Source organism: Schistocerca gregaria, chromosome 2 (genome assembly GCF_023897955.1).
Source record: "Schistocerca gregaria isolate iqSchGreg1 chromosome 2, iqSchGreg1.2, whole genome shotgun sequence".
NCBI classification, from domain to species: domain Eukaryota; kingdom Metazoa; phylum Arthropoda; class Insecta; order Orthoptera; family Acrididae; genus Schistocerca; species Schistocerca gregaria.
The window spans coordinates 316,304,816-316,329,302 of NC_064921.1; the positions used below are offsets into that span (position 1 = coordinate 316,304,816).

Below are 24,487 nucleotides of genomic sequence, written 5' to 3' on the forward strand. Positions count from 1 at the left end.
CAAGATTCCATTAACAACAATCTTGTGAAACCCACTGCACTGTGTTCATCCGTAAGACCTAGACCCAGTAGATGCTGGTGCCCAGGTTGACCCTGTGTTCCTTGACTTCCAGAAGGCATTTGCCACAGTGCTACAGTGTCACCTAATAAAATGTGAATATCAAACCAGCTTTGTGGTTAGATGGACGAGTTCCTAGCAAATAGAACCCAGAATATTGTTTTAACACAGAGAAATCTTTTGAGGTAAAAGTGTCTTCGGGCGCAACTGAAGAGAGCAATGTAGTACCATTATGGTTCACAATATTTGTAAGTGACCTAGTGGATAATGTCGGAAGCCTCATGAAGCTGTCCTTATGTTGCCCTGTTTCATGTGTAGATGTCAGAAGACTAGGAAATTTTAGCAATATGCAGGAAAATATGCAGAGGATCAGCACTTGGTACAGGAATTGGTAGATGACTCCAATTCTAACTTATTGGACATTAATATGCAGAAAAACAAGTAATTATTTGATTACACAACTGCTGAACAATTCATCCATTAACTACTTAACATAAAACCCTGAGTTATCTCGTTTTTATTAATTTGGCAGGAACATAAAATCCTGAGTACACTTGGGCAACTTAAGAACACACCTTTGAAAAGATAAAACTGCTTCCTTCTCTGAGCTTGTGCTCCATTTCAGCACAGATAGTTACCTCATCAGTTGCTGGAGAGAATCTGATCCTACATTTGTAGCCTGGCTGTCATGTTTTGGTTGACGTGGTTGCCCTTGTTATAACACCACTATATCTAGTACTATCAATATTAAAGCTATAGAACATCATGCAAAATTACAAAAGAAGTTCTTTCGTCAATTATTTGCAAAAGAGGGCACACCAGGTTGAATGGCTGCAGGGTGAGATACCTGGAACCCTAACCTACATTAGCATATAGTTGATTTCAAAAAGTCGATCCTGTCCCTGGGGACCTCTCCTTATGAAGGTGAAAAAATAAAAAAATACAAAGAAAAGCAGAACATCTGTTATAGGTTCTTGCAAAAAGACCATGAAAGGTAAAATAAGAAGAGGCAAGCTCACACAGAAGTTTTCCAGCAGCTGCTCTTCCTGCACAACATTTGCAACTGGAACAGGGAAGGAGAGAGGTGAATGCGGTGCTAGAAGTACCCAATACCATACACTGTAAGATGGGTTGTGGAGTGTAGATGTAGGTGTAGAAGTAAGAATAACTGGGGCATACCTGATGGATGTACAAAATTAAAAATATAAGTGTATCTAAAGATTGTGTAACTCCAGAAGTCCTTCATCAGGAGAAAGAGTAAATGTAAAAGGTGCATCTTAGGGGAAAAGGATGGGATGTCTCAGGTAGGGGTGGAGGGAATGGGGCCTGTGAGAAAATAATATAGAGAGGGTCGATAAAAACATAAAAAGGTGTTACGAAGTGAAGTTACAAGGTAACCATAGATACAGAGATAATAAAAAATAATTAGAGGAGGAAGAGACAATTATAATTGAAGAACAGATAGATGGTGAGAGCTGAGTATGTTTTGGGTAGCCAGTTCTCATCTCCAAAACTTAAAATCACTCACACTGAAAGTGAGGATAAAGCTGATCCATTTGATGAAAAAGGTGCCAACATTCCTCCTGCCATGTTCCACAGTATGTCCAGCAATAGGGCATCAAGTATAGCCAAAGTACACAGTTCATCATTGTAAGTCATAGTTTTAAAAACAAAGATTCCAAGACTTACCAAGCGGGAAAGCGCCGGCAGACAGGCACGTGAACAAAACACACAAACACACACACAGAATTACGAGCTTTCGCAACTGGCAGTTGCTTCGTCAGGAAGGAAGGAAGGAGAGGGAAAAATGAAAGGATGTGGGTTTTAAGGGAGAGGGTAAGGAGTCATTCCAATTCCGGGAGCGGAAAGACTTCCCTTAGGGGAAAAAAAGGACAGGTGTACACTCGCGCGCGCGCACACACACACACACACACACACACACATATCCATCCGCACATACACAGACACAAGCAGACATATTTAAAGGCCTTTAAATATGTCTGCTTGTGTCTGTGTATGTGCGGATGGATATGTGTGTGTGTGTGTGTGTGTGTGTGTGTGTGTGGTGTGTGTGTGTGTGTGTGTGTGCGCGCGAGTGTACACCTGTCCTTTTTTTCCCCTAAGGGAAGTCTTTCCGCTCCCGGGATTGGAATGACTCCTTACCCTCTCCCTTAAAACCCACATCCTTTCATTTTTCCCTCTCCTTCCTTCCTTCCTGACGAAGCAACTGCCAGTTACGAAAGCTTGTAATTCTGTGTGTGTGTTTGTGTGTTTTGTTCATGTGCCTGTCTGCCGGCGCTTTCCCGCTTGGTAAGTCTTGGAATCTTTGTTTTTAATATATTTTTCCCATGTGGAAGTTTCTTTCTGTTTTATTTAAGTCATAGTTTTGATTGATTTGGATATTGCTTCCTCCAAGCAAGGTTGCACAGTGGTGAAACAGTAGTCTCACATTCAGTAGTATGGTGTGTAACTCGCTGTCTGGCCATCCAAAATGAGGTATTTTGTGGTTTTGTTAAATTGCTTCAGATACGTGCCAGGATTGTTCATTTTAAAAAGGAAATGGTCAATTTCTTTCCCTGTCCTACCTCTATGAGCTTGTGCTCCATTTGTGTTGACACCATTGTAGATGAGATGTTGATGTCCATCTTTCCTTTGTCAGCACCACTTTTGTAATATCTACGTGGCTATAATACCATACAAAGTGAGAAAACTCTTGTTAGATGGCTTATTTTAATGTACATATAGATGTCTCTCAAGCAAGGTATGAGAAGATAACATAATGAGAACTTTAGTGAGATTTTAATGATGGTGACATTATTGATATTTTTAAAAAATGTTGCTACTGAAGGCAATGAATAATGTATTAATGTCCTTCTCTGAGATGAGAGCATTCACTAGTGCTCACACAGTCAGTGTAGTGACTGTCATAGAGTTGAGTGGACACACCAGTAGCAGCACTTTCTGTTTTATACACAGGACTTAGTTTTTTTTTGTTTTCATGTGGCTTCTGTGATCAAGTGAATTGTATCCATGTATTTTATGGTGTTGATTAATGAATACTAAATTGTTATAGGTTTTTGTGTAAATTTAATGTATTAGCAATATGTGGGCTGACTTTGAGTATAATAAAAACCATAAGTAATGTAACAGCAGAACTTAGATTGAACCCAGGGACTCCTCTGGTCAGTATTGTATTAGTTATGGTATAGGTGAAAACTGATTAAATGTGGGGAGGGACAGCATCTGTTGTGTACAGATGCATGGGGTATTGGCTACTGTCCATAAGCAGCAGGAAACTGTGTTGGCCACAGTTGTCAGGCTGCTGCTCTAGGTTGCAGTGGTGTTGGGGCACCTGGAAAGATCAGGGGAATCTCAGGAAGATTGAGGAATTTCATAAATCTAATGGAATTCTGTTTTCAATCTATCACTAAAGTTTAATTTAATTGAGTTTTAATACTTCAAATTTTAAAATAATTAATATTTCAGATAGTGTTACATTAATATTATTCCACATAAGTCATCTACATTTAAAAACTGTGGTCAAACTTCTGCTTATGCCCAGTACATCTCAGCTAGGTGGAAAGAAAAGTTGTTATTATGGTATGCTCCCTTCCCCCTCCCCCTCGCTCACTCACCGTTCGTTTATTGGGAACTTCTTATGATGCAGTCTCCCTCCCCTCCCCTCCCCTCCCCTCCCCTCACCTCACCTCCTCCCTATACATTGAATTCTCAGGGAATCTTTTTTTTCCCAAGTTTGAGTAGCCATCATGCTGTAGTGCTACCTTGGATCCCTGATGCCACAATGCCTCCCAATTTGCACTTCCCAGCCAGTCGACATTTACCTGACAGTAATTGCCGAATAATGGGGTAGAAGGGGAGGGGACATGAATCTCTGGGTAGAAGGTTTTCACCTTCTGGCACTGGCCGCACAGCTGTCCCCCTGTCCCTTGAAGACAGTTTTGAGGTATTCTCTGCTTCTGAATGTACATCTGAGCCACCTCAGACACCTCACCTGTTGAAACTGGCAGATCTTCCAGAAAGTCAGAGCAGGTGCAGTGAGCTCCAGTGGTATGTGGGTGATCAAACCCCTCAGGGAGATAGTGGGCAGGTTGGGAAGAAGGCTACTGTCCATTCGTTTTGCCTGTCGGTGGATCTTGTCCGAGAGGTGGAAGAGGCTCTGCTGGAAGTGATTGAGCATATGGGGTGCACCTGGCCACTAATTGTGGCTTAAGTTGACACACCTTGGTGAAAGCAATTAACGTTGCTCTCAAGGTGGAAGCAGAGTTAGCATTTTGCAGCATCATTTACAGAACCAGTCACAGTCCTCTGATCTGGAGCTGAATGGAAGGCTTAAACCAGAGGCTCAGACAATTCTGTGAAGATCTTGAATGTGGATTTGCTGACCTCTGCTGTTGGGCGAAGAATTGTAGGAGACCCAACCTCCCCCTTCCCCTCCTCATTAGGTCAGGTGTACACCTCATGGAGAAAGCAGCTACTATAAAAAATGTGTAATGGAGTGCATGTGGCATGTACATGTGGGTTTTTTTAGGACAGAGAAATCCCTCAACAGCACCAATAAAATGTGTTCTGATTTCAGGTAGGGAAGAATATTATCCTTATTAATTAAAGAAACTAGCATGCATCATGGCATATTATTGAAAGAAAATGTTAATATAGTACTAAAAAAAAAAGAAGAAGATGTAATGGGGTGCTTGTGCAAGTACATGTGGGTTTTGTAGGATAGAGAAATCCCTCCACAGGCCCAAGATGATGTGTTCCGATTTCAGACAGGGAAGAATACTAACCTCATTAATCAAAGAAACTAGCATGTGTCATGGCAGATTGTAGGAAGAAAATGTTAATGTAGTATCAGTTAACTAAAGGTGTGTCTGTGGAAACGTCCCACTTATAAACATAACAAAGCCAAAATAGTACCAGGGATAGAAAGCTGGCTAAAACCAGGTGTTAATAACAGTGGATTTCTAAATGCTAATAGGAATGTATAACCCAAATGTTGGTTGAACACTGATGGTGGATGTCTGCTTATTGTTGTAAAAAATATGGTATCATCTGGTGAGGTTAGTACAGATTCCAAATGTGAAATAATTTGGAGGAAGACAATTTTTAAATCTGATCACATATGTCATTGGATGCTTTTGTAGACCCCCTGCCTCAAGAGCAGTAATGGCAGAATGTTTGAGGGGAAACTTTGAGAATATTTTGAACAAAATTTCCTGATCATGTTATAGGTTAGGTGGAGGTTCCAACTTTGCAGCCACAGATTGGGAGGCTCAGACAATTAGGCCAGGTATCATGGGCAGGGAATGAGCGGAAATTTTGTAAGTTCAACGAATTTGAAAGTAAAATTCTATCATCTGATTTAACAGAAATCCTAAGATGTTTCAGTCTCGTATTAAATAGTAAACAGATTGAAGCCATCTGTCAAGACATTCTGTGGCCATAATGCCATCAAACTGGAGGATGACACAGAGAAGTCCGAAATACTACCTGACAGGATACCAATAAGATTCTACATAGAGTATACAGTGTACCTTTGCCCCTGGTGAAATTTTTATGAAGGATCATTGAACAGATGTGCAGAACTGTAAACCTATATCTCTGACATCATTTGTTGTAGAATCTTGGAACATTTTTCATGCCAACAAATTATGACACTTCTGGAGACAGAAAATCTGCTCTGTAGGAATCAACATGGGTTCCAACACAGATGATTGTATGAAACCCAGCTCACTTTGTTTGTCCACAAGGCCCATAAAGCAGTATATACCGGCTCCCAGGTTGATGCAGTGACCCTTCAGTTTTGGTTTTGGAAGGTGTTCAACACAGTTCCACACTGCAACCTCATGAACAAAAAAATTATATATATGACCTAGTGTGTTATGTCAAAAGTTCCATGAGACTTTTCGTGAATGATGCTATGGTATACAATACAGAGAAGTCACTGTCCTCACAATGCTATAAAATTATCGTGAGGTGCAGGAAGACCAGCAGAGGATCGACACTTAGTGCAGGAAATGGCAGTTGACCCTCAGCACAAATAAAAGTAATTATTGCACATAAATAGGCAGAAAGGTCCATCATTGTATGATTACCTGATTGCAGAACAATCAGCCAAAGCAGTTACTTCAATAAAACACACAGGAATATGCATACAGGGTGATTTGAAGTGGAACGGCCAGTTAAAACTAATTGCAGGTAAGGCAAATGGCAGAGTGAAATTTCATCAGGTTACCCTCCATTCAGAAGGCTGTTGCATGCAGCAACAGTTATATTGACTTTTAAATAATAGGTTTCAGCTAGCAGTCGTCCTTTTGAAATTTTATTAGCAGATCTATATTTTAGCTACAAAATAGCCATTCTCAATGCACTATCATTTTTTATCAATGTATGTAATGCCTGGTGGTCGGTCTTCATTCACAGTTCATTGAATACTAATAATTCAATACTAATAGTATTCATTGAACTCATACATCTTGCTCACCAGATGGTAGAGTTTTGTCAGGACTGGCTCTCCCAAGGCTGTCAGTAGTTCTAAAGGAATGTTGTCTACTCCCGTGGCCTTGTTTCGACTTAGGTCTTTCAGTGCTCTGTCAAACTCTTCACGCAGTATCATATCTCCCATTTCATCTTCATCTACATCCTTTTCCATTTCCATAATATTGTCCTCAAGTACATCACCCTTGTATTAGACCCTCTGTATACTCCTTCCACCTTTCTGCTTTCCCTTCTTTGCTTAGAACTGGGTTTCCATCTGAGCTCTTGATATTCTTACAAAGTGGCTCTCTTTTCACCAAAGGTCTATTTAATTTTTCTGTAGGCAGTATCTATCCTACCCCTAGTGAGATAAGCCTCTACATCCTTACACCATCCTCGCTTAGCCATTTTGCACTTCCTGTCGATCTCATTTTTGAGACGTTTGTATTCCTTTTTGCCTGCTCCATTTACTGCATTTTTATATTTTCTGCTTTCACCAATTAAATTCAGTATCTCTTCTGTTACCCAATGATTTCTATTAGTGTTCATATTTTTACCTACTTCATCCTCTGTCACCTTCACTATTTCATCTCTCAAAGCTACCCATTCTTCTTCTACTGTATTTCTTTCCCCCATTCTTGTCAATTGTTCCCTAATGCTCTCCCTGACACTCTCTCTTTCATTTTATCCAGGTCCCATCTCCTCAAATTCCCACCTTTTTGCAGTTTCTACAGTTTTAATCTGCAGTTCATAACCAATAGATTGTGGTCAGAGTCCACATCTGCCCCTGGAAATCTCATACAATTTAAAACCTGGTTCCTGAATCTCTATCTTACCATCAAATAATCTATATGATACTTTCTAGTATCTCCAGGCTTCTTCCATGTATACGACCTTCTTTTGTGATTCTTGAACCAAGTGTTATCTATGATTAAGGTATGCTCTGTGCACAATTCTACCAGGCAGCTTCCTCTTTCATTTCTTACCCCCAATCCATATTCACCTACTATGTTTCCTTCTCTTCCTTTTCCTACTATTGAACTCCGTTCACTTATGACTATTAAATGTTCTTCTCCCTTCATTATCTGAATAATTTCTTTTATCTCATCATACATTCATCAATTTCTTCGTCATCTGCAGAGCTAGTTGGCATATAAACTTGTACTACTGTAGTAGGTGTGGGCTTTATGTCTATCTTGGTAACAATAATGCGTTCACTATGCTGTCTGTAGTAGCTTACCCGCACTCCTATTTATTTTATTCATTATTAAACCTACTCCTGCATTACCCCTATTTGATTTTGTATTTATAGCCTTGTATTCATCTGACCAAAAGTGTTGTTCCTCCTGCCACCGAACTTGACTAATTCCCACTATATCTAACTTTAACCTATCCATTTCCCTTTTTAAATTTTCTAACCTACCGGCTCGATTAAGGGATCTGACATTCAACGCTCCAATCCATAGAACACCAGTTTTCTTTCTCCTGATAACGAAGCCCTCTTGAGTAGTCCCCGTCCGTAGATCCAAATGGGGGACTATTTTACCTCCGGAATATTTTACCCAAGAAGACACCATTATTATTTAACCCATACAGTAAAGCCGCATGCCCTTGGGAAAAATTACGGCTGTAGTTTCCCCTTGCTTTCAACCGTTCGCAGTACCAGCACAGCAAGGCCGTTTTGGTTAGCGTTACAAGGCCAGATCAGTCAATCTCTAGACTGTTGCCCCTGCAACTATTGAAATGGCTGTTGCCACTCTTCAGGAACTAAACGTTTGTCTGGCCTCTCAACAGATACCCCTCTGTTGTGGTTGCACCTATGCTACGGCTATCTGTATCGCTGACACACGCAGGTCTCCCCACCAACGGCAAGGTCCATGTTTCTTTGGGGGGGGTGAGGTGAGAAGAAAGTTTACAAATTTCTTGTTTGACCATCAATTGGATATTGCTCGGTAGTCTGTGATCTGTACCAGATAGGACCGATAGAGGATATAGAGAAGATCCAAAGAAGAGCAGTGTATTTCATTACTGATTCATTTAACAAGCATGGAAGTCTCACAAGGATGCTCAACCAAGTCCAGTGGCAGATGCTGCAAGAGAGGCATTCTGCATTATGATGTGATTTACAGTTGAAGTTCTTAGAGCATACTTTTGTAGAACAGTCAGTCAATATATTGCTTACTCCTCCATTTATCAGGAGAGAAGACAGTGAAACTAAAATTAGAGAGATTCGAACTCATACAGAGACATACCAGCAGTCTTTCTTCCCGCAAAACATTTGTGATTCGAACAGGAGAAGTGATACAAAAAGTATTGTCCAGCTTGCTGATTATAGATGTAGATGTAGGAACAAGCCTAAACTCTCAATAATCGAAACCAGGTATTCATTGCATTTCAGGTCAGAAAATTGTTGTTTTTGACGTTTTGTAAGGGACTTTGATGCATTGCTTTCTTTCATTTTTCATTAGTTGTTTTCACCTTGTATTGAGGTTGATGCTAAAGGCACTCTTACAACTTCTAAATCTACAGGAAATGTACTTTGAATGTCAACTGATGCAGGGTCCTTTACTCTGGAACATGCCATCGTACAAAGCAGTAATTTTTATTTTTTCCACACCCAGGGTCTGGATTTATTCTTCTTTTCCCTTAAGTGAATTTGCAGTGTAAAATGTTAGTTTCAATATCCTGATGCTTGCATTTTCTGTCTCAGTGAAAATATTCCTGATGAAGCTTCAGAAACAGTTTTTTGTTTTTCACTTAGAGCTTAGAGGTTAGTAGATGGCCTAAAAGTTACATTGTACATGCAGATACAAAATTTATTGCAGAGAAAAAGAAAAGTAATTATATTGTGGTGATTCTTTTATTTATCTTAGCTTACTGCCTTTTTTTATTTTTGAATTGTTGAGATACAGTTGTATGTAGTTTATTGTGCCTTTAAGAATGTCACTGTTTCAGACTTTGCAAATTAAATTGTGAAAAACATCTTTTTCACCACTTGATTGCACCAACATAATTCAGTAAGGAAAACCCTATGACATACCTCATGATGCATTTTTCTTGATTCCTTAGACGTGTGCAGCTGGAGCAAGAGCAGCAGGATCTGTTAGTGAAACAAGAGTCACTCAAGGGTCAGGTTTGTCGACTGACACGTGAACTTGAAACTTCAGAAAAGCGTGCTCAAGATATAAAGACCTCACTCACACAGCAGTCGGGTACGCAAGAAGCAGAATATCAACATACCCTTTCAAATTTGCGTAAATCCAATGAGGATAATGTACGAAAACTTTCTGAAGAAAAGGTAAATAAATTTTTAGGCATTAGTGTATAATGCTCATCTGATAAACAATTATATAGGGCTTCAGAAGTAAGGTTTATGTTTGTCCAATGGCAGTTTCATTAATAGTTTTTATACATTTTTCCTAACTCTCTCTTTTATCTTATGAATGACAATACGAATTGGGGCAGACTGTTACTCAACATATAGAGGAGGCATTCACTGGCAGACAGGCATATTTAAAAGTAGACAGATAGCTAAATAAATCTATCAATCTGCTTTTAAATTTGCGTTTCAGCCATTGAATGCCTCCTCTATTTGCTGAACAGCAAATTATCCCTACTCATGTTGTATTTCAAACCTGGATTTTCCGTTGTTTGGTTTACCTTATGTATGAATATATTAAGGACAAAAATGATCGGCATTATTGCAATCAAAAAATTTATTAGACAGCAGTTTTTACACTATATACTGAAGTTGAGAACTATATACCAATATCAGAGCTCATTCTGTTACTTTCATCTGCTGACATGATTAGTATTTTATTTTATGTACTGATGAAAAGTGGCTACTAAAAATAGTTGCAGAGAATATTTCCTGTGGATTGTGATGATTACCTTATGTTTTCTTTTACACGTAGGAACAAGTGCGAATATCTTTGGAAAAACGTATGCAGCAATCATTGCAGCAGCTGGCTATAGAGAAGGATACTGAGATACAACACTTACAGCAACAACTAGAGCAACTTCAACAGCATCTAGAACATGTGTGTCAACAACACGAAGAGGTTATGCTGCGAGCAGAAAATGAGAAACAGCAAGCTCTTCTTATAGGTCTGTACCGAAAAAAACTTAATACTGTATTAAAGAAAGATTAGTGAAATGAAAATATAATATACACATGGTGCCAAATGTGTTTGCTGAAGTGAAATGGAATTGATGTATAATGTAATTTCATAAACCAACAACATAAAGGTAGGAACTGAATGGACATGCAGCTCATGTCAGAGCAGAGAGTGCATTTACAGAAATTGTCACCAGGTGGCACTAACATGCAAACACATTGTTTAACTTAAACAAAAAATGTTTTTAGCGCACAATGTGCATTTCAAATCATGACTATGATTGAAGTTTTTCATAAAGAGAAATGAGAAGGAGCATTCTGTACGTACTTAACAAAAAAATTTTATGGCCAAGATCACATTCAAACCTGTTTTCTATTGACCAGGTAAAACTGTCATCTTCCGATCTTTGAAAACTTTTTTCGTTGTACATCATGTTTCATTGTGTGTTCATAACTCTTGCTATGTAACATTTTAGTGGGGAGTTACTGCACATTCCACACAGATTTGTCTATAGGAAAATTACAAGGAGGTTTGTCACAAGTAAAAATAAACACACCTAAAATGCACCTTGTGGAATGTGGCATGTCTACATATGCAATGTTCCTTTGATGCTTTTCAGTTATTAACACAATATGTAGTAAAAGTGCACATTTATGCCAATATTTACATTTACGTGATGAGTGAAGCATATCTTGCAACCTTCTCCCTAGAAATACATAGTTGCATGCAGACGTAAAGATGCTGAAGATATTACCCCCATACTTCATAACCTATCTAGTTTCGCCATGACTATACTTATGAAGTGTAACGGATTATAGATTTAGTATAGGATGAGCCTCACGGTTTACGTGAAAAATCATAGTTCTTTCATACAGCTAGTAAATCTGCAGCTCTTTGTGTGTATGTTTGGCTATATTGCTAACACATAGTTACAACATGGGTTTGGTGACCATGGCATTGTAGTCAGTCGGCAAACCACAAATATCATAAAAACTCAAACCCCTTGGGTCTGAGAATGATGATAATTTTTGTACCACTTCATACAATTTGTTATTAAAATACAGTAAGGGAGCACTCTGACAGTCAGATTACAGATACTCAGTGTGTCTTGTGATGAAGGCAACATAGTACACAAAGATCACTCAACTATCAAATTGTTTTGCTGAAGCAGGTAAATGGCTGAGAGTTAGGCATCATTGCTACTGGTGCAGGCTGTTATTGTAGTAGCTGTTGCTGCTGCAGAAATTATAACACCTGTTGCTGATGTTGATATTTCCTACCTTTCTTCCAGTTGTTAGCTGGATTACATTTGCTGTTGCATTTCCAACAGCTGCTGCCTCAACTTCAGGAAGTCGCAATCCATCTTTAACAATGTGATAAAGCAGTTACGGCATGAATGATTTCAGCCGTAAATAGAAATATTAAAAAAGGTAGGAACATTTTTCTGTTTAGCAAAACTGACAAAAAGCAGATTACAGAGTACCTGACGGCCCAACACAAAAGTTTTGTCTCAAGTACAGATAGTGTTGAGGATCAGTGGACAAAGTTCAAAACCATCATACAATATGCGTTAGATGAGTATGTGCCAAGCAAGATCGTAAGAGATGGAAAAGAGCCGCCGTGATACAACAACCGAGTTAGAAAACTGCTGCGGAAGCAAAGAGAACTTCACAGCAAACATAAACATAACCAAAGCCTTGCAGACAAACAAAAACTACGCGAAGCGAAATGTAGTGTGAGGAGGGCTATGCGAGAGGCGTTCAATGAATTCGAAAGTAAAGTTCTGTGTACTGACTTGGCAGAAAATCCTAAGAAATTTTGGTCTTATGTCAAAGCGGTAGGTGGAACAAACCAAAATGTCCAGACACTCTGTGACCCAAATGATACTGAAACAGAGGATGACAGACTAAAGGCCGAAATACTAAATGTCTTTTTCCAAAGCTGTTTCACAGAGGAAGACTGCACTGTAGTTCCTTCTCTAGATTGTCGTACAGATAACAAAATGGTAGATATCGAAATAGACGACAGAGGGATAGAGATACAATTAAAATCGCTCAAAAGAGGAAAGGCCACTGGACCTGATGGGATACCAGTTCGATTTTACAGAGAATACGCGAAGGAACTTGCCCACGTCTTGCAGCCGTGTACCGTAGGTCTCTAGAAGAGCGTAGTGTTCCAAAGAATTGGAAAAGGGCACAGGTCATCCCCGTTTTCAAGAAGGGACGTCGAACAGATGTGCAGAACTATAGACCTATATCTCTAATGTCGATCAGTTGTAGAATTTTGGAACACGTGTTATGTTCAAATATAATAACTTTTCTGGAGACTAGAAATCTACTCTGTAGGAATCAGCATGGGTTTCAGAAAAGACGGTCGTGTGAAACCCAGCTCGCGCTATTCGTCCACGAGACTCAGAGGGCCATAGACACGGATTCACAGGTAGATGCCGTGTTTATTGACTTCCGCAAGGCGTTTGATACAGTTCCCCAGAGTCGTTTAATGAACAAAGTAAGAGCATATGGACTATCAGACCAATTGTGTTATTGGATTGAAGAGTTCCTAGATAACAGAATGGAGCATGTCATTCTCAGTGGAGAGAAGTCATCCGAAGTAAGAGTGATTTCAGGTGTGCCGCAGGGGAATGTCATAGGACCGTTGCTATTCACAATATACATAAATGACCTTGTGGATGACATCAGAAGTTCACTGAGGCTTTTTGCAGATGATGCTGTGGTGTATCGAGAGGTTGTAACAATGGAAAATTGTACTGAAATGCAGGAGGATCTACAGCAAATTGACACATGGTGCAGGGATTGGCAATTGAATCTCAATGTAGACAAGTGTAATGTGCTGCGAATACATAGAAACATAGATCCCTTATCATTTAGCTACAAAATAGCAGGTCAGCAACCGGAAGCAGTTAATTCCATAAATTATCTGGGAGTACGCATTAGGTGTGATTTAAAATGGAATGATCATATAAAGTTGATCGTCGGTAAAGCAGATGCCAGACTGAGATTCATTGGAAGAATCCTAAGGAAATGCAATCCGAAAACAAAGGAAGTAGATTACAGTACACTTGTTCGCCCACTGCTTGAATACTGCTCAGCAGTGTGGGATCCGTACCAGATAGGGTTGATAGAAGAGATAGAGAAGATCCAACAGAGAGCAGCGCGCTTCGTTACAGGATCATTTAGTAACCGTGAAAGCGTTACGGAGATGATAGATAAACTCCAGTGGAAGACTCTGCATGAGAGATGCTCAGTAGCTCGGTACGGGCATTTTTGTTGAAGTTTCGAGAACATACCTTCACCGAAGAGTCAAGCAGTATATTGCTCCCTCCTACGTATATCTCGCGAAGAGAGCATGAGGATAAAATCGGAGAGATTAGAGCCCACATAGAAGCATACCAACAATCCTTCTTTCCACGAACAATACGAGACTGGAATAGAAGGGAGAACCGATAGAGGTACTGAGGGTACCCTCCGCCACACACCGTCAGGTGGCTTTCGGAGTATGGCTGTAGATGTAGATGTAGATGTAGATGTACATGTAGATATTGTGTGGTGGAAAACACTCTCATCACCATTCTTCTGTCCTGCACAGACATTGGTAGAAACAAAGTTTGTGGTCACTCTCACAGGGGCTGTTGGAACACGCAGTGAAGGTTGTCAAGATGCCTGACAAATCCATCCAGAGAGTATTCCAAATCAAGAAACATGTGAGGTCGACCTCAGTAGTCACTAATACACACCTAACTATAATATTTCAAATGGATCACTACTTCTCTCGCAATCCGTATTAATTTCATAACACAAGATGCCTATCTCAATTTTATCCATAGGTACAAATCTGCGATAGATTTTTTTTTTTTTTTTTTTGTACTTCCCTAGCTACTCATGCCATTGACACTGAGTTCCACACTGCACTGAATTACAGTAAAGGTGTTGTGATGTACCAGGATCTGGTGGACATTCCCAAAGAAGAACTGGAAGTTGAGTGGTTCCAAGAAGAAATAGTCGACATTCAGAATATCATGAAAAGGTTGGATGGTAATGTTACCAAATCCAGATGTGTTGTTTGAGGCTTTCCCAGCGCTGCATCTGCTTGATAGGTTCCCGGGAATTACGCCGGATAATATTCTAGAAGCTGCACAATATTTCAGCAAGACAACTGCCCGCCATCTTCAGGTGCTACTGTGGCATCACTGAGAAGCTCTCCAATTTATATACTGGCTTTCTAGAATAGCGCAGGCGCCAGCGGGGCATAACGTCATTGAAGACCAATCATAGACAGCGTCAAATACCATAGCCCTCTGCTGGAGAAATGGGTCGTGGTCTGCGGAAGCGCGCCGCAGCACGGGAAATGAGGCCGGGAGCGATGGACTTCGTTCACGCGCGCTACGTGTTGGCGCGCGATTTAAGCATCTGCACTAAGGCCTCCCATCTGCGTTGACTCGGTGCGGTTGCTAATCTGCGGCTGACGATTCCTTAGTGCTGCCAAGGCTGGTTCCCAGGTTTTGCTCAGATGAAACCACATGTCTCTGTTTATTAGGTCACTGCTTATATGTATTTCAACCGCCTCTTTGATGATGATGGAGTCCCAGTATGTGGAAGCATGCGAGAGGATCTTGGTTTCTTCATAATTCATGCCGTGTCCCGTGTCAAGGCAGTGTTCAGCAACCGCAGATTTCTCTGGCTGACCAACGTTTATGTTCCTCGCATCTGTCTTTGACCATACGACACGTCTGGCCAATATAAGACTTCCTACATTGGCATGGGATTTTATATATTTCTGGTCTCCTCAGGCCGAGGTTGTCTTTAACAGAGCCCTGCATTGATTGCACTCGTGCTGGAGGCCGGAAAACACATTTAATCCAGTATTTCTTGAAAATTCTGCCCATCTTAGACACGTCATTGACATACGGTAGAAAAACCAACCCCGTGCTGTTCTCTGCTTCTTCAGGCTGTACTTGAGGTTTGGAGCATGCTGGTCGAAGTGTGTTCCGGATCTGCTTCTCGGAGTACCCGTTCTGGTCAAACACAGAGCGGAGATGGCTAAGCTCTGCTGATAAGCTGTCCTGATCTGAGATGGCTCTAGCCCTATGCACTAGCATCTGTAATACACCGCTGCGCTGTGAGGGACGATGACAGCTCGTAGCTTGTAAATACAATTCTGTGTGCATAGGATTCCGGAACACACTGTAACCCAAGGAGCTGTCTCCTTCTCTATGAACCAAAACATCACAATCTTTCTCTACCTCCATGAAGAAACAGATGCTTGGATGGAGGGAGTTCAGATGTTCCAGGAAAGAAGGAAGCGTTGCTGTCCCATGCGGCCATACCACAATCATATCATCTACATATCTCCAAAAACATTTGGGTTTCAAAACCACTGTCTGAAGTGCTTTGTCCTCGACTTACTTTTTATTTTACGACCAGTAAAAAGATTATCTACTATGGGAGACAGAGGGCTACCCATAACAACACCGTCAGACACTTCAGGATGATGATGCCATTGAAACAGAGGATGACACGCGTAAAGCTGAAATACTGAAAACCTTTTTCCAAAGCTGATCGCAGAGTAAGACTGCAGTTCCTTCTCTAAATCCTCGCACAAATGAGAAAATGGCAAACATCGAAATAAGTGTTCAAGGAATAGAAAAGCAACTGGAATCACTCAACAGAGGAAAGTCCACTTGACCTAATGGAATGGCAATTCAATTCTACACAGAGTACGGGAAAGAACTTGCCCCCTTCTAACAGCCGTGTACCGCGAGTCTCTAGAGGAATGGAACGTTCCAAATGATTGGAAAAGAGCACAGGTAGTCCCAGTCTTCAAGAAGGGTCGTCGAGCAGATGCGCAAAACTATAGACCTATATCTCTGACGTCGATCTGTTGTAGAATTTTAGAACATGTTTTTTGCTCGAGTATCATGTCATTTTTGGAAACCCAGAATCTACTCTGTAGGAATCAACATGGATTCCGGAAACAGCGATCGTGAGAGACCCAACTCGCTTTATTTGTTCATGAGACCCAGAAAATATTAGATACATCGTGAGAGACCCAACTCGCTTTATTTGTTCATGAGACCCAGAAAATATTAGATACAGGCTCCCAGGTAGATGCTATTTTCCTTGACTTCCGGAAGGCGTTCGATATAGTTCCGCACTGTCGCCTGATAAACAAAATAAGAGCCTATGGAATATCAGACCAGCTGTGTGGCTGGATTGAAGAGTTTTTAGCAAACAGAACACAGCATGTTATCATCAATGGAGAGACGTCTACAGATGTTAAAGTAACCTCTGCCGTGCCACAGGGGAGTGTTATGGGACCATTGCTTTTCACAATATATATAAATGACCTAGTAGATAGTGTCGGAAGTACCATGCGGCTTTTCGCGGATGATGCTGTAGTGTACAGCTAAGTTGCAGCATTAGAAAATTGTACCGAAATGCAGGAAGATCTGCAGCGGATAGGCACTTGGTGCGGGGAGTGGCAACTGACATAGACAGATGTAATGTATTGTGAATACATAGAAAGAAGGATCCTTTATTGTTTTATTGTATGATAGCGGAACAAACACTGGTAGTAGTTACTTCTGTAAAATATCTGGGAGTATGCATGCGGAACGATTTGAAGTGGAATGATCATATAAAATTAATTGTTGGTGAGGCGGGTACCAGGTTGAGATTCATTGGAAAGTCCTTAGAAAATGTAGTCCATCAACAAAGGAGATGGCATACAAAACACTCGTTCGACCTATACTTGAGTATTGCTCACCAGTGTGGGATCCGTACCAGATCGGGTTGACGGAGGAAATAGAGAAGATCCAAAAAAGAGCGGCGCGTTTCGTCACAGGGTTATTTGGTAACCGTGATAGCGTTACGCAGATGTTTAGCAAACTCAAGTGGCAGACTCTGCAAGAGATGCGCTCTGCATCGCGGTGTAGTTTGCTGTCCGGGTTTCGAGAGGGTATGTTTCTGGATGAGTTATCGAATATGTTGCTTCCCCCTACTTATACCTCCTGAGGAGATCACGAATGTAAAATTAGAGAGATTCAAGCGGGCACAGAGGCTTTCAGACAGTCGTTCTTCCCGCGAACCATACGCGACTGGAACAGAAAAGGGAGGTAATGACAGTGGCACGTAAAGTGCCCTCCGCCACACACCATTGGATGGCTTGCGGAGTGTAGATGTAGATGTAGATGTCAGTCTGCTCAAAATACAGGATTTATCCGTCTTAGTCTCCCTAGTTACTGCAGAGGCCCAGAGTAATTTTAGATTTAGTGCAGTTTTTAATATGTTATTTAATGACATTTTAACTGAGCACCACACATTTACAGCTGTCTTAATGGGTGGCTCAAAACAGGGGGCTCTGTTGGTTGTTCTGATATTTTCTTTGAACATATTCTCAAGGTCCGACTGCCTCAAGGCTTTACTGTGTTCATGCGGAATAATGTGCGAATTTGAGGGCACTGGAGCAGATGAGATGTGATTTGGGTACTAAATTCCTTGTCTGTTCCAATTCTCTGAGTGCCTTTCACACTCTACAATGCTACAATGTAAATAAAGAAATCCAGAATATCTAGGACACCCTCCTCCAACTACAACGGCTGGGAAAGGTGGTGTCTTTCTGCTGTATGCCAGGTAACATGGGTACTGTGTGGAGTGAAAGAGCAGATGTAACACCCAAGGAGACATGTGATGATAGTTAGTTTGGTGTGCCATCCCCCTGCATGCTGCCACCTTGCTGTTCAGATACAGGGTCTTGCATCAGTGGAAGCATGAGTGGCTGGAAGTGGCAGGCAGTAAGTTCCGTCTAGTAAAGCCCACAATGTGCCTCCTTCCAACCATGTCAATGCGATGTGGTTCTCCTTACTTCTCTTCACATAGGGAACAGCACTATGATGCATGGCATTCTGACATTTTCCACACCTAGGAGGATCCCCTCTTTTGTGGGTCTATGGAATGAATAATTAATCTAATCTTCTTGCTCCAACAAGAGGAACCTCGACTGTGTGGTACACGTGGTGTATGGATCAGTGTGTCACATTTTATTAGACTGTGTTTTATTTTCCAGTGAGTGGGCAGCGGCAGATTTGCCAATGGATCTGCTCTCTGTTTTAGTAACATACAAACATATGTGGTGTTTTAAAGTTTAGTAATTTGTCTGACATGTTTCCAAAAAGTTTAGGGAGATGTTTTCAACATGCTAATGGGATGACTGACCTATTCATGTCTTTTGTAAGTGGTCAGTCACTCACACTTCCTCGTGCCTTTCTTTTAGCTCCTCTTTTGTTTTATTTGTGTTTTAATCCCATGTATAGCACCTTTTCCCCTTTCTCCATTGTCTTAGAGCATGTGAGATAGAACGATTGTGTAGTCAATTGGAGTGAAGTGGGAGTGAGTGCATGAGTGTCATTTTATAGGTTTCCTCCTCATTATATGACAACATTTTTGTAATTTTAACCACATTTGTTTCTTTTAATGTGCATAAGGGCACTGATAACCTGACTGTTGAGTGCTCATAAGCTCCAAACACACACACTCTCTCTCTTTCTCTCTCTCTCTCTCTCTCTCTCTCTCTCTCTCTCTCTCTCTCTCTCTCTCTCTCTCTCTGATCAGACCCTAGCTTTCACTTGAACTGCTTTCCACCAAACAATTCCTCCTGGAATGATACAAAATTTTAGTTTGTCGTTGCTTATCCTATGTGGTTCCAACCTATGTGGAAGCTCTCCAAAGACACAGTATGAATAATGTCACTGGGAGAATGGATACAATAGCGAATGACTTTAACACAGCATATGCCAGATTCCCCCCCCCCCCCCCCCCCCCCACTCCCGCCCCCTCCTACACTAGTGTGAATCACATTTTATATTATTATTACATTGAAAAATGCATGCTATTAATTGTATAAAGAGGAAAAATAAACAAGACTCAGATATATTAAGTACAGTGAAAATTCAAAAATCTGATTGATTATATCTTGCCAATTCAGAGGTAAGCATTTTTAATTGAAGTTATATTATAACCATACATAGAGCTTAACCAAAGGTTTTTTTTCAGCACACCATGATCACCAAGCAGTTCAAGCAAAATTAGAATCAGTTCAACGGGAACTGGAGCAGGAGCAAGCAGCATTGGAGCGGCTTAGACGTGATTCATCAGTACGTGCAGAGCAGGATCGTGCCAGTGTCAATCAGTTACGAGAGGAACTTGCCAGACTCAAAGCAAGATTGGATGAAGCTAGGTGTGTGAGAAAATATTGATAATTCAGGCTATAGAATGAGATAGTGTGTGAGAAATGAAACCATTCAGTGATTGGTTTATTTATTATTACAACCTAGTAAGTGAACCTTTTTTGTTCGTAATTCAGGAGAAGAATGGTGACTATGTGATGGGATAGATCAGATAAATAATAAGGAGGTACTGAGCTGAACTGGAGAGAAAAGAAAGGCATGGCACAATTTGACTAAAAAAGGAACTGATAGATCAGGTACAACCAGAAATGTCAAGGAATTGTTGGTTTGTTAATGTATGGAACTGTTGGGAGTGAAAATTGTAGTGAGAGATGATAAGCAGGCTCAAATGGTAATTTTGCAGAGAATCCCGTGGACTTCAGCAATAAGATCTTATTAAAATACATATGTATCACACTCTTCTGTAAGAGGTGTTTCTATAGAGGCAGACTTAAGTCACAAGGATTGGGAGTTAGCACATTGTTTCCTTACAACTCTACTAATCCAGGTCTTGGGCCAATTGTTCCTACGCTTCACCTCTGTATATCTTACACTTTCTTTTGCTTATTTCCCTATCATTTCCTTGTATGATTTTTCATTGATTTTCGTTGTGGAATCTATAAAAATATGGATTTGTTTATATGAGGAGTTGTTAATTGTTACTATGATATCAAAATGAAAAATTTTTGCATTAAATGCTGCAGAGAAACATTATTTCAGTTTTAGCAAAGTTTCAGTAGTAATCAACTGTCAAAAAGTTACCAGAATGTTTTGGTTCATTTATCAGCTTCTCGAGCCCCACATAAATTATGTGCTTTGACAGATTTGCTGTAAAGTTATCAAATATTGCAATAAATGCTTAAAAACTGGGACACACACCATAAATGCAGTATTTTTTCATATGTGACTGTCTTCTCCCATTTGTAACACGGTAGTGTGAGGAAACGTAGAGATAACACGAGACAGATAAACGTAGTGAGTTCTCCACTCGTTAAGAGAGACTGGATGGCAGCAGTACTTAGGCATGAACAAATACAGTGTTCCCATTCCTGAACTATACAGCAGATCAAGGCTGGTGTTGAATGAGCTGTACTGCTTGATGAGAAGAGTACTGCTTTATGTGAAGAGTAAACAGTGGATATTACCATCACTTACAAAACGTTAAAAATAGTCAACTGCTGAAACACTAACAATTGCCAGGAGGAGCAGTCAGAATACATTGAAGAATTAGTTCAAATAAATAACACAACAGACTTCCAGAAAATTTTCAGGGAGTTACTATAAGATTATCAATACCTTAGTGTATGTGTTTGAAGAGAAAATGGGGAAACGAAACCTAACATTACAGAGACTATGTGCTAGTAGCCATTTAATTTGGAAACCACGGGGGGGCCTGAAAATTGAAATGTGTACTTGTGTTAACTGCTTTAGAAGAAGTGCAACAAATAATCCATAAACAAGAATCACACAGAAAAATCAAAAGAATGTAAAATAGCACAATAAACATGAATACGTGCTGGTCGATCCTCAAAAAAATTTCCTCCATAAGCCAATCTTACAAATCTGAGCAACACATAGTATTAGATGTAGCACTTTGTTAATTTAAAGTTGGTAACCAACTCAGAAAAATAATTCAGTAACTTGAAAGGCTCTATAAGAAACTGGAACAAATAACCAAATGAAATTGGGGACCAAAACAAAGGTGTCCAGATTAAGTGGTTGCTTTTTTTGCTAATGATTAAGCTATTTTTATTAAGTATTTGACTATATGATTTGTTGAAATAAATCTATTAGGAAAAGTTGAAGATAAAAACAGTGTTTCAAATGTCAACATCCAAAACAAAGTATTTAATCAACATCTTGGATGCATGCAAAGTTCTAAAAACCAGTCCATAAGTCAAAATACTTCAAGAAGTAATTAAAATAAATGAATTGATTACAGATGCAAATAATGCCAGATGTAGAATGTCTGCAGGGACACTAGGAGAAAAAATGCCAGTAAATGTAAAAAATTAGACATTACAATATACTTACAGACTTCCACACCATCAGTGAAGCACCTCTAATCCCACCCAACCAGCTGCGGGTAACTTTCTAGGAATTCCTGGTCTCTGACCTTATCTCATCCTCTTTTCCTAGGTCCTTTTCCAAAAATCCAAACCACTTGTAGAGGAAATAACTGTCATCTGCAAATTTGACAGCCCCCTTATCTATCATTGTCCTTGTGAACAAAGGCTCAACCACTTTCAAGATGAACTGCTACAATTATGTGACATAAGCTGTGCCCCAATTGCCTGCCCTTTCACGTGCCCCAATTGCCTGCCAATGAGATCCCATCCCAGAAGTTGGGCATAAACTTCTGTCCATCGCAGAACCTTTCCCTCTGAATACACCTCCCTTCTCACTCCTGTTATCTCCTGTAAACCCCCCTCCTACATGCTTCCAAAAATCTATAATAATTACCATCCTGGATATACTTTTGTCAGGTTTACTGTGCCACTATGGAAAGAATCTTAATTCTTGACTACCAGCACCTCCAACTCATTGCTGCAATCTAGCTTCCCGTATCAAAGACAAAACACTTTGTTAATTGTCTTTCAACCATCCTCACACCAATACCACCTTGATCCAACATCCCCCATGTCAGTAGACCTGTTGCTGTCAAACACTACTCTCACAACATCCCGCTAATTCAAAGCACCACCTGATACCTTATACACATGCAAACTACATGTACAATCAGATTTTGTGCAACAGTTGGCACCCACATGGTACCGTCATATGCCACTCTGTTCATGGGCAATCTAAAGCCAATCTCCATAGCCACCTAACATCCTAAATTAAACAATAGAAACTCCAAGCTGGAATAGCAACAATGTAGGAAAAAATAGATTGCTGCTTACCATAAAGATGACATATTAAGTTGCAGGCAAGCACAATTAAGAGACTTACACAGAGCTTTCGGCCACAGTCTTCATCAGAATAAGAGAGAGAAACATGTACTGTTCATTCATACAAGCAAGCACACCTCACAGACACGATAGCCAACTCCAGCAACTCTGCGCAGAATGCTACTGTCGTTTGGAATGAAAGCAGCAATCTGGAGGGGCTGCGGAAGGGGGAGGGATAGCAGTGTACAAATCGGGTGAGAGAGCAGATCTGTCTGGCGGAGTGTGCAGGGACTAGACTCCCACTAGGCCCCCAGCTGTATATCTACATCTACATCTACATTAATACTCTGCAAGCCAACGTATGGTGTGTGATGGACAGTAACCTGTACCACCACTTGTCATTTTCCCTCCTGTTCCACTTTCAAATAGAGTGAGGGAAAAATGACTGTGTGTATGTACCCGTATGAACCCTACTTTCGCATATCTTATCCATGTGGCCCTTACGCATGATGTATGTTGGCAGCAGTAGAATCATTCAGCAGTCATCTTCAAATGCTGGTTCTCTAAATTTTCTCAATAGTGTTTCTTGAAAAGAACATCACCTTCCCTCCAGGGTTTCCCATTTGAATTCTAGCATCTCCATATCACTTATGTGTCATTCAAACCTACCAGCAACAAATCTAGCAGCCCACCTGTGAATTGCTTTCATGTCTTCCTTCAATCCAATCTGGTACAAATCCCAAACACTCTAGCAGTACTCAAGAAAAGGTCATACCAGTGTCCTATATACAATCTCCTTTACAAGTGAACCACTCTTTCCTAAAATTCTCCCAATAAGCCAAACTCAACCATTTGCTTTCCCTAGCACAGTTTTCAAATGCTCATTCCACCTCATATTGCTTTGCAGTGTTATGTCCAGATATTTTAACAACCTGACTTTGTCAAGGAGGATATTAGTAATACTGTATGCGAATATTACAGGTTTGTTCTTCCTACTCATCTGTATAGCTGCCATGTATCACACCAACTGGAAATTTTGTATAAGTCACCTTGTATCTTCCTACAGTCACTTGAGTTTGACACCTTACCATACACCACGGCATCATCAGCAAACAGCTGCAGATTGCAGCCCAGCCTGACCACCAAATCATTTATGAATATAGAGAACGACAGCAGTCCTATCACACTTCCTTGCTTTACTCCTGACAGTATCCTTGTCTCTAATGAACACTCATTGTCGAGGACGAGATACTGGGTTCTGTTATTTAAGAAGTCTTCGAGGCATTCAGATATAAGTGAACTTATTCCATATGCTCATACCTTTGTTAACAGCCTGACAAGGGGCACTGTGTCAAATGATTTTGGGAAATCTAGAAATATGGAATCTGCCTGTTGCCCTTCATCCATAGTTCTCAGTATATCATGTGAGGAAAAGACGAGCTGAGTTTCACACGAACAATGCTATTCTTCTATCCTTTCCCCTTTCCCACCTCCTCTAGATTGCTGCTTCCATTCCAGGTGACAGTTGCATTCTGGTCTGAGCTGCCTGAGGTGGCAATCGTGTGTGAAGTGTTATTGTTTGTGTGAATGAATCGTGTGTGTTTCTTTTTCTGGTGAAGGCTGTGACCGAAATCTTTGTGTAAGTGTCTTTTAATTGTGCCTATTTGCAACTTAATGTGTCATCT

The 24,487-nt window shown here is 40.4% G+C and overlaps 1 protein-coding gene across 1 annotated transcript in view; it reads left to right on the plus strand.

The window, feature by feature from the left end:
• The window catches only part of LOC126336939 (rootletin), a 409,210-nt gene that overhangs the window by 295,576 nt on the left and 89,147 nt on the right, over nt 1-24,487 (plus strand). Inside the window, exons 17-19 of the mRNA XM_050001116.1 lie at nt 9,622-9,850; nt 10,467-10,659; nt 19,739-19,922. Of these exons, the coding sequence (XP_049857073.1) occupies nt 9,622-9,850; nt 10,467-10,659; nt 19,739-19,922 (606 nt within the window). The remainder of the gene's footprint in view (nt 1-9,621; nt 9,851-10,466; nt 10,660-19,738; nt 19,923-24,487) is intronic.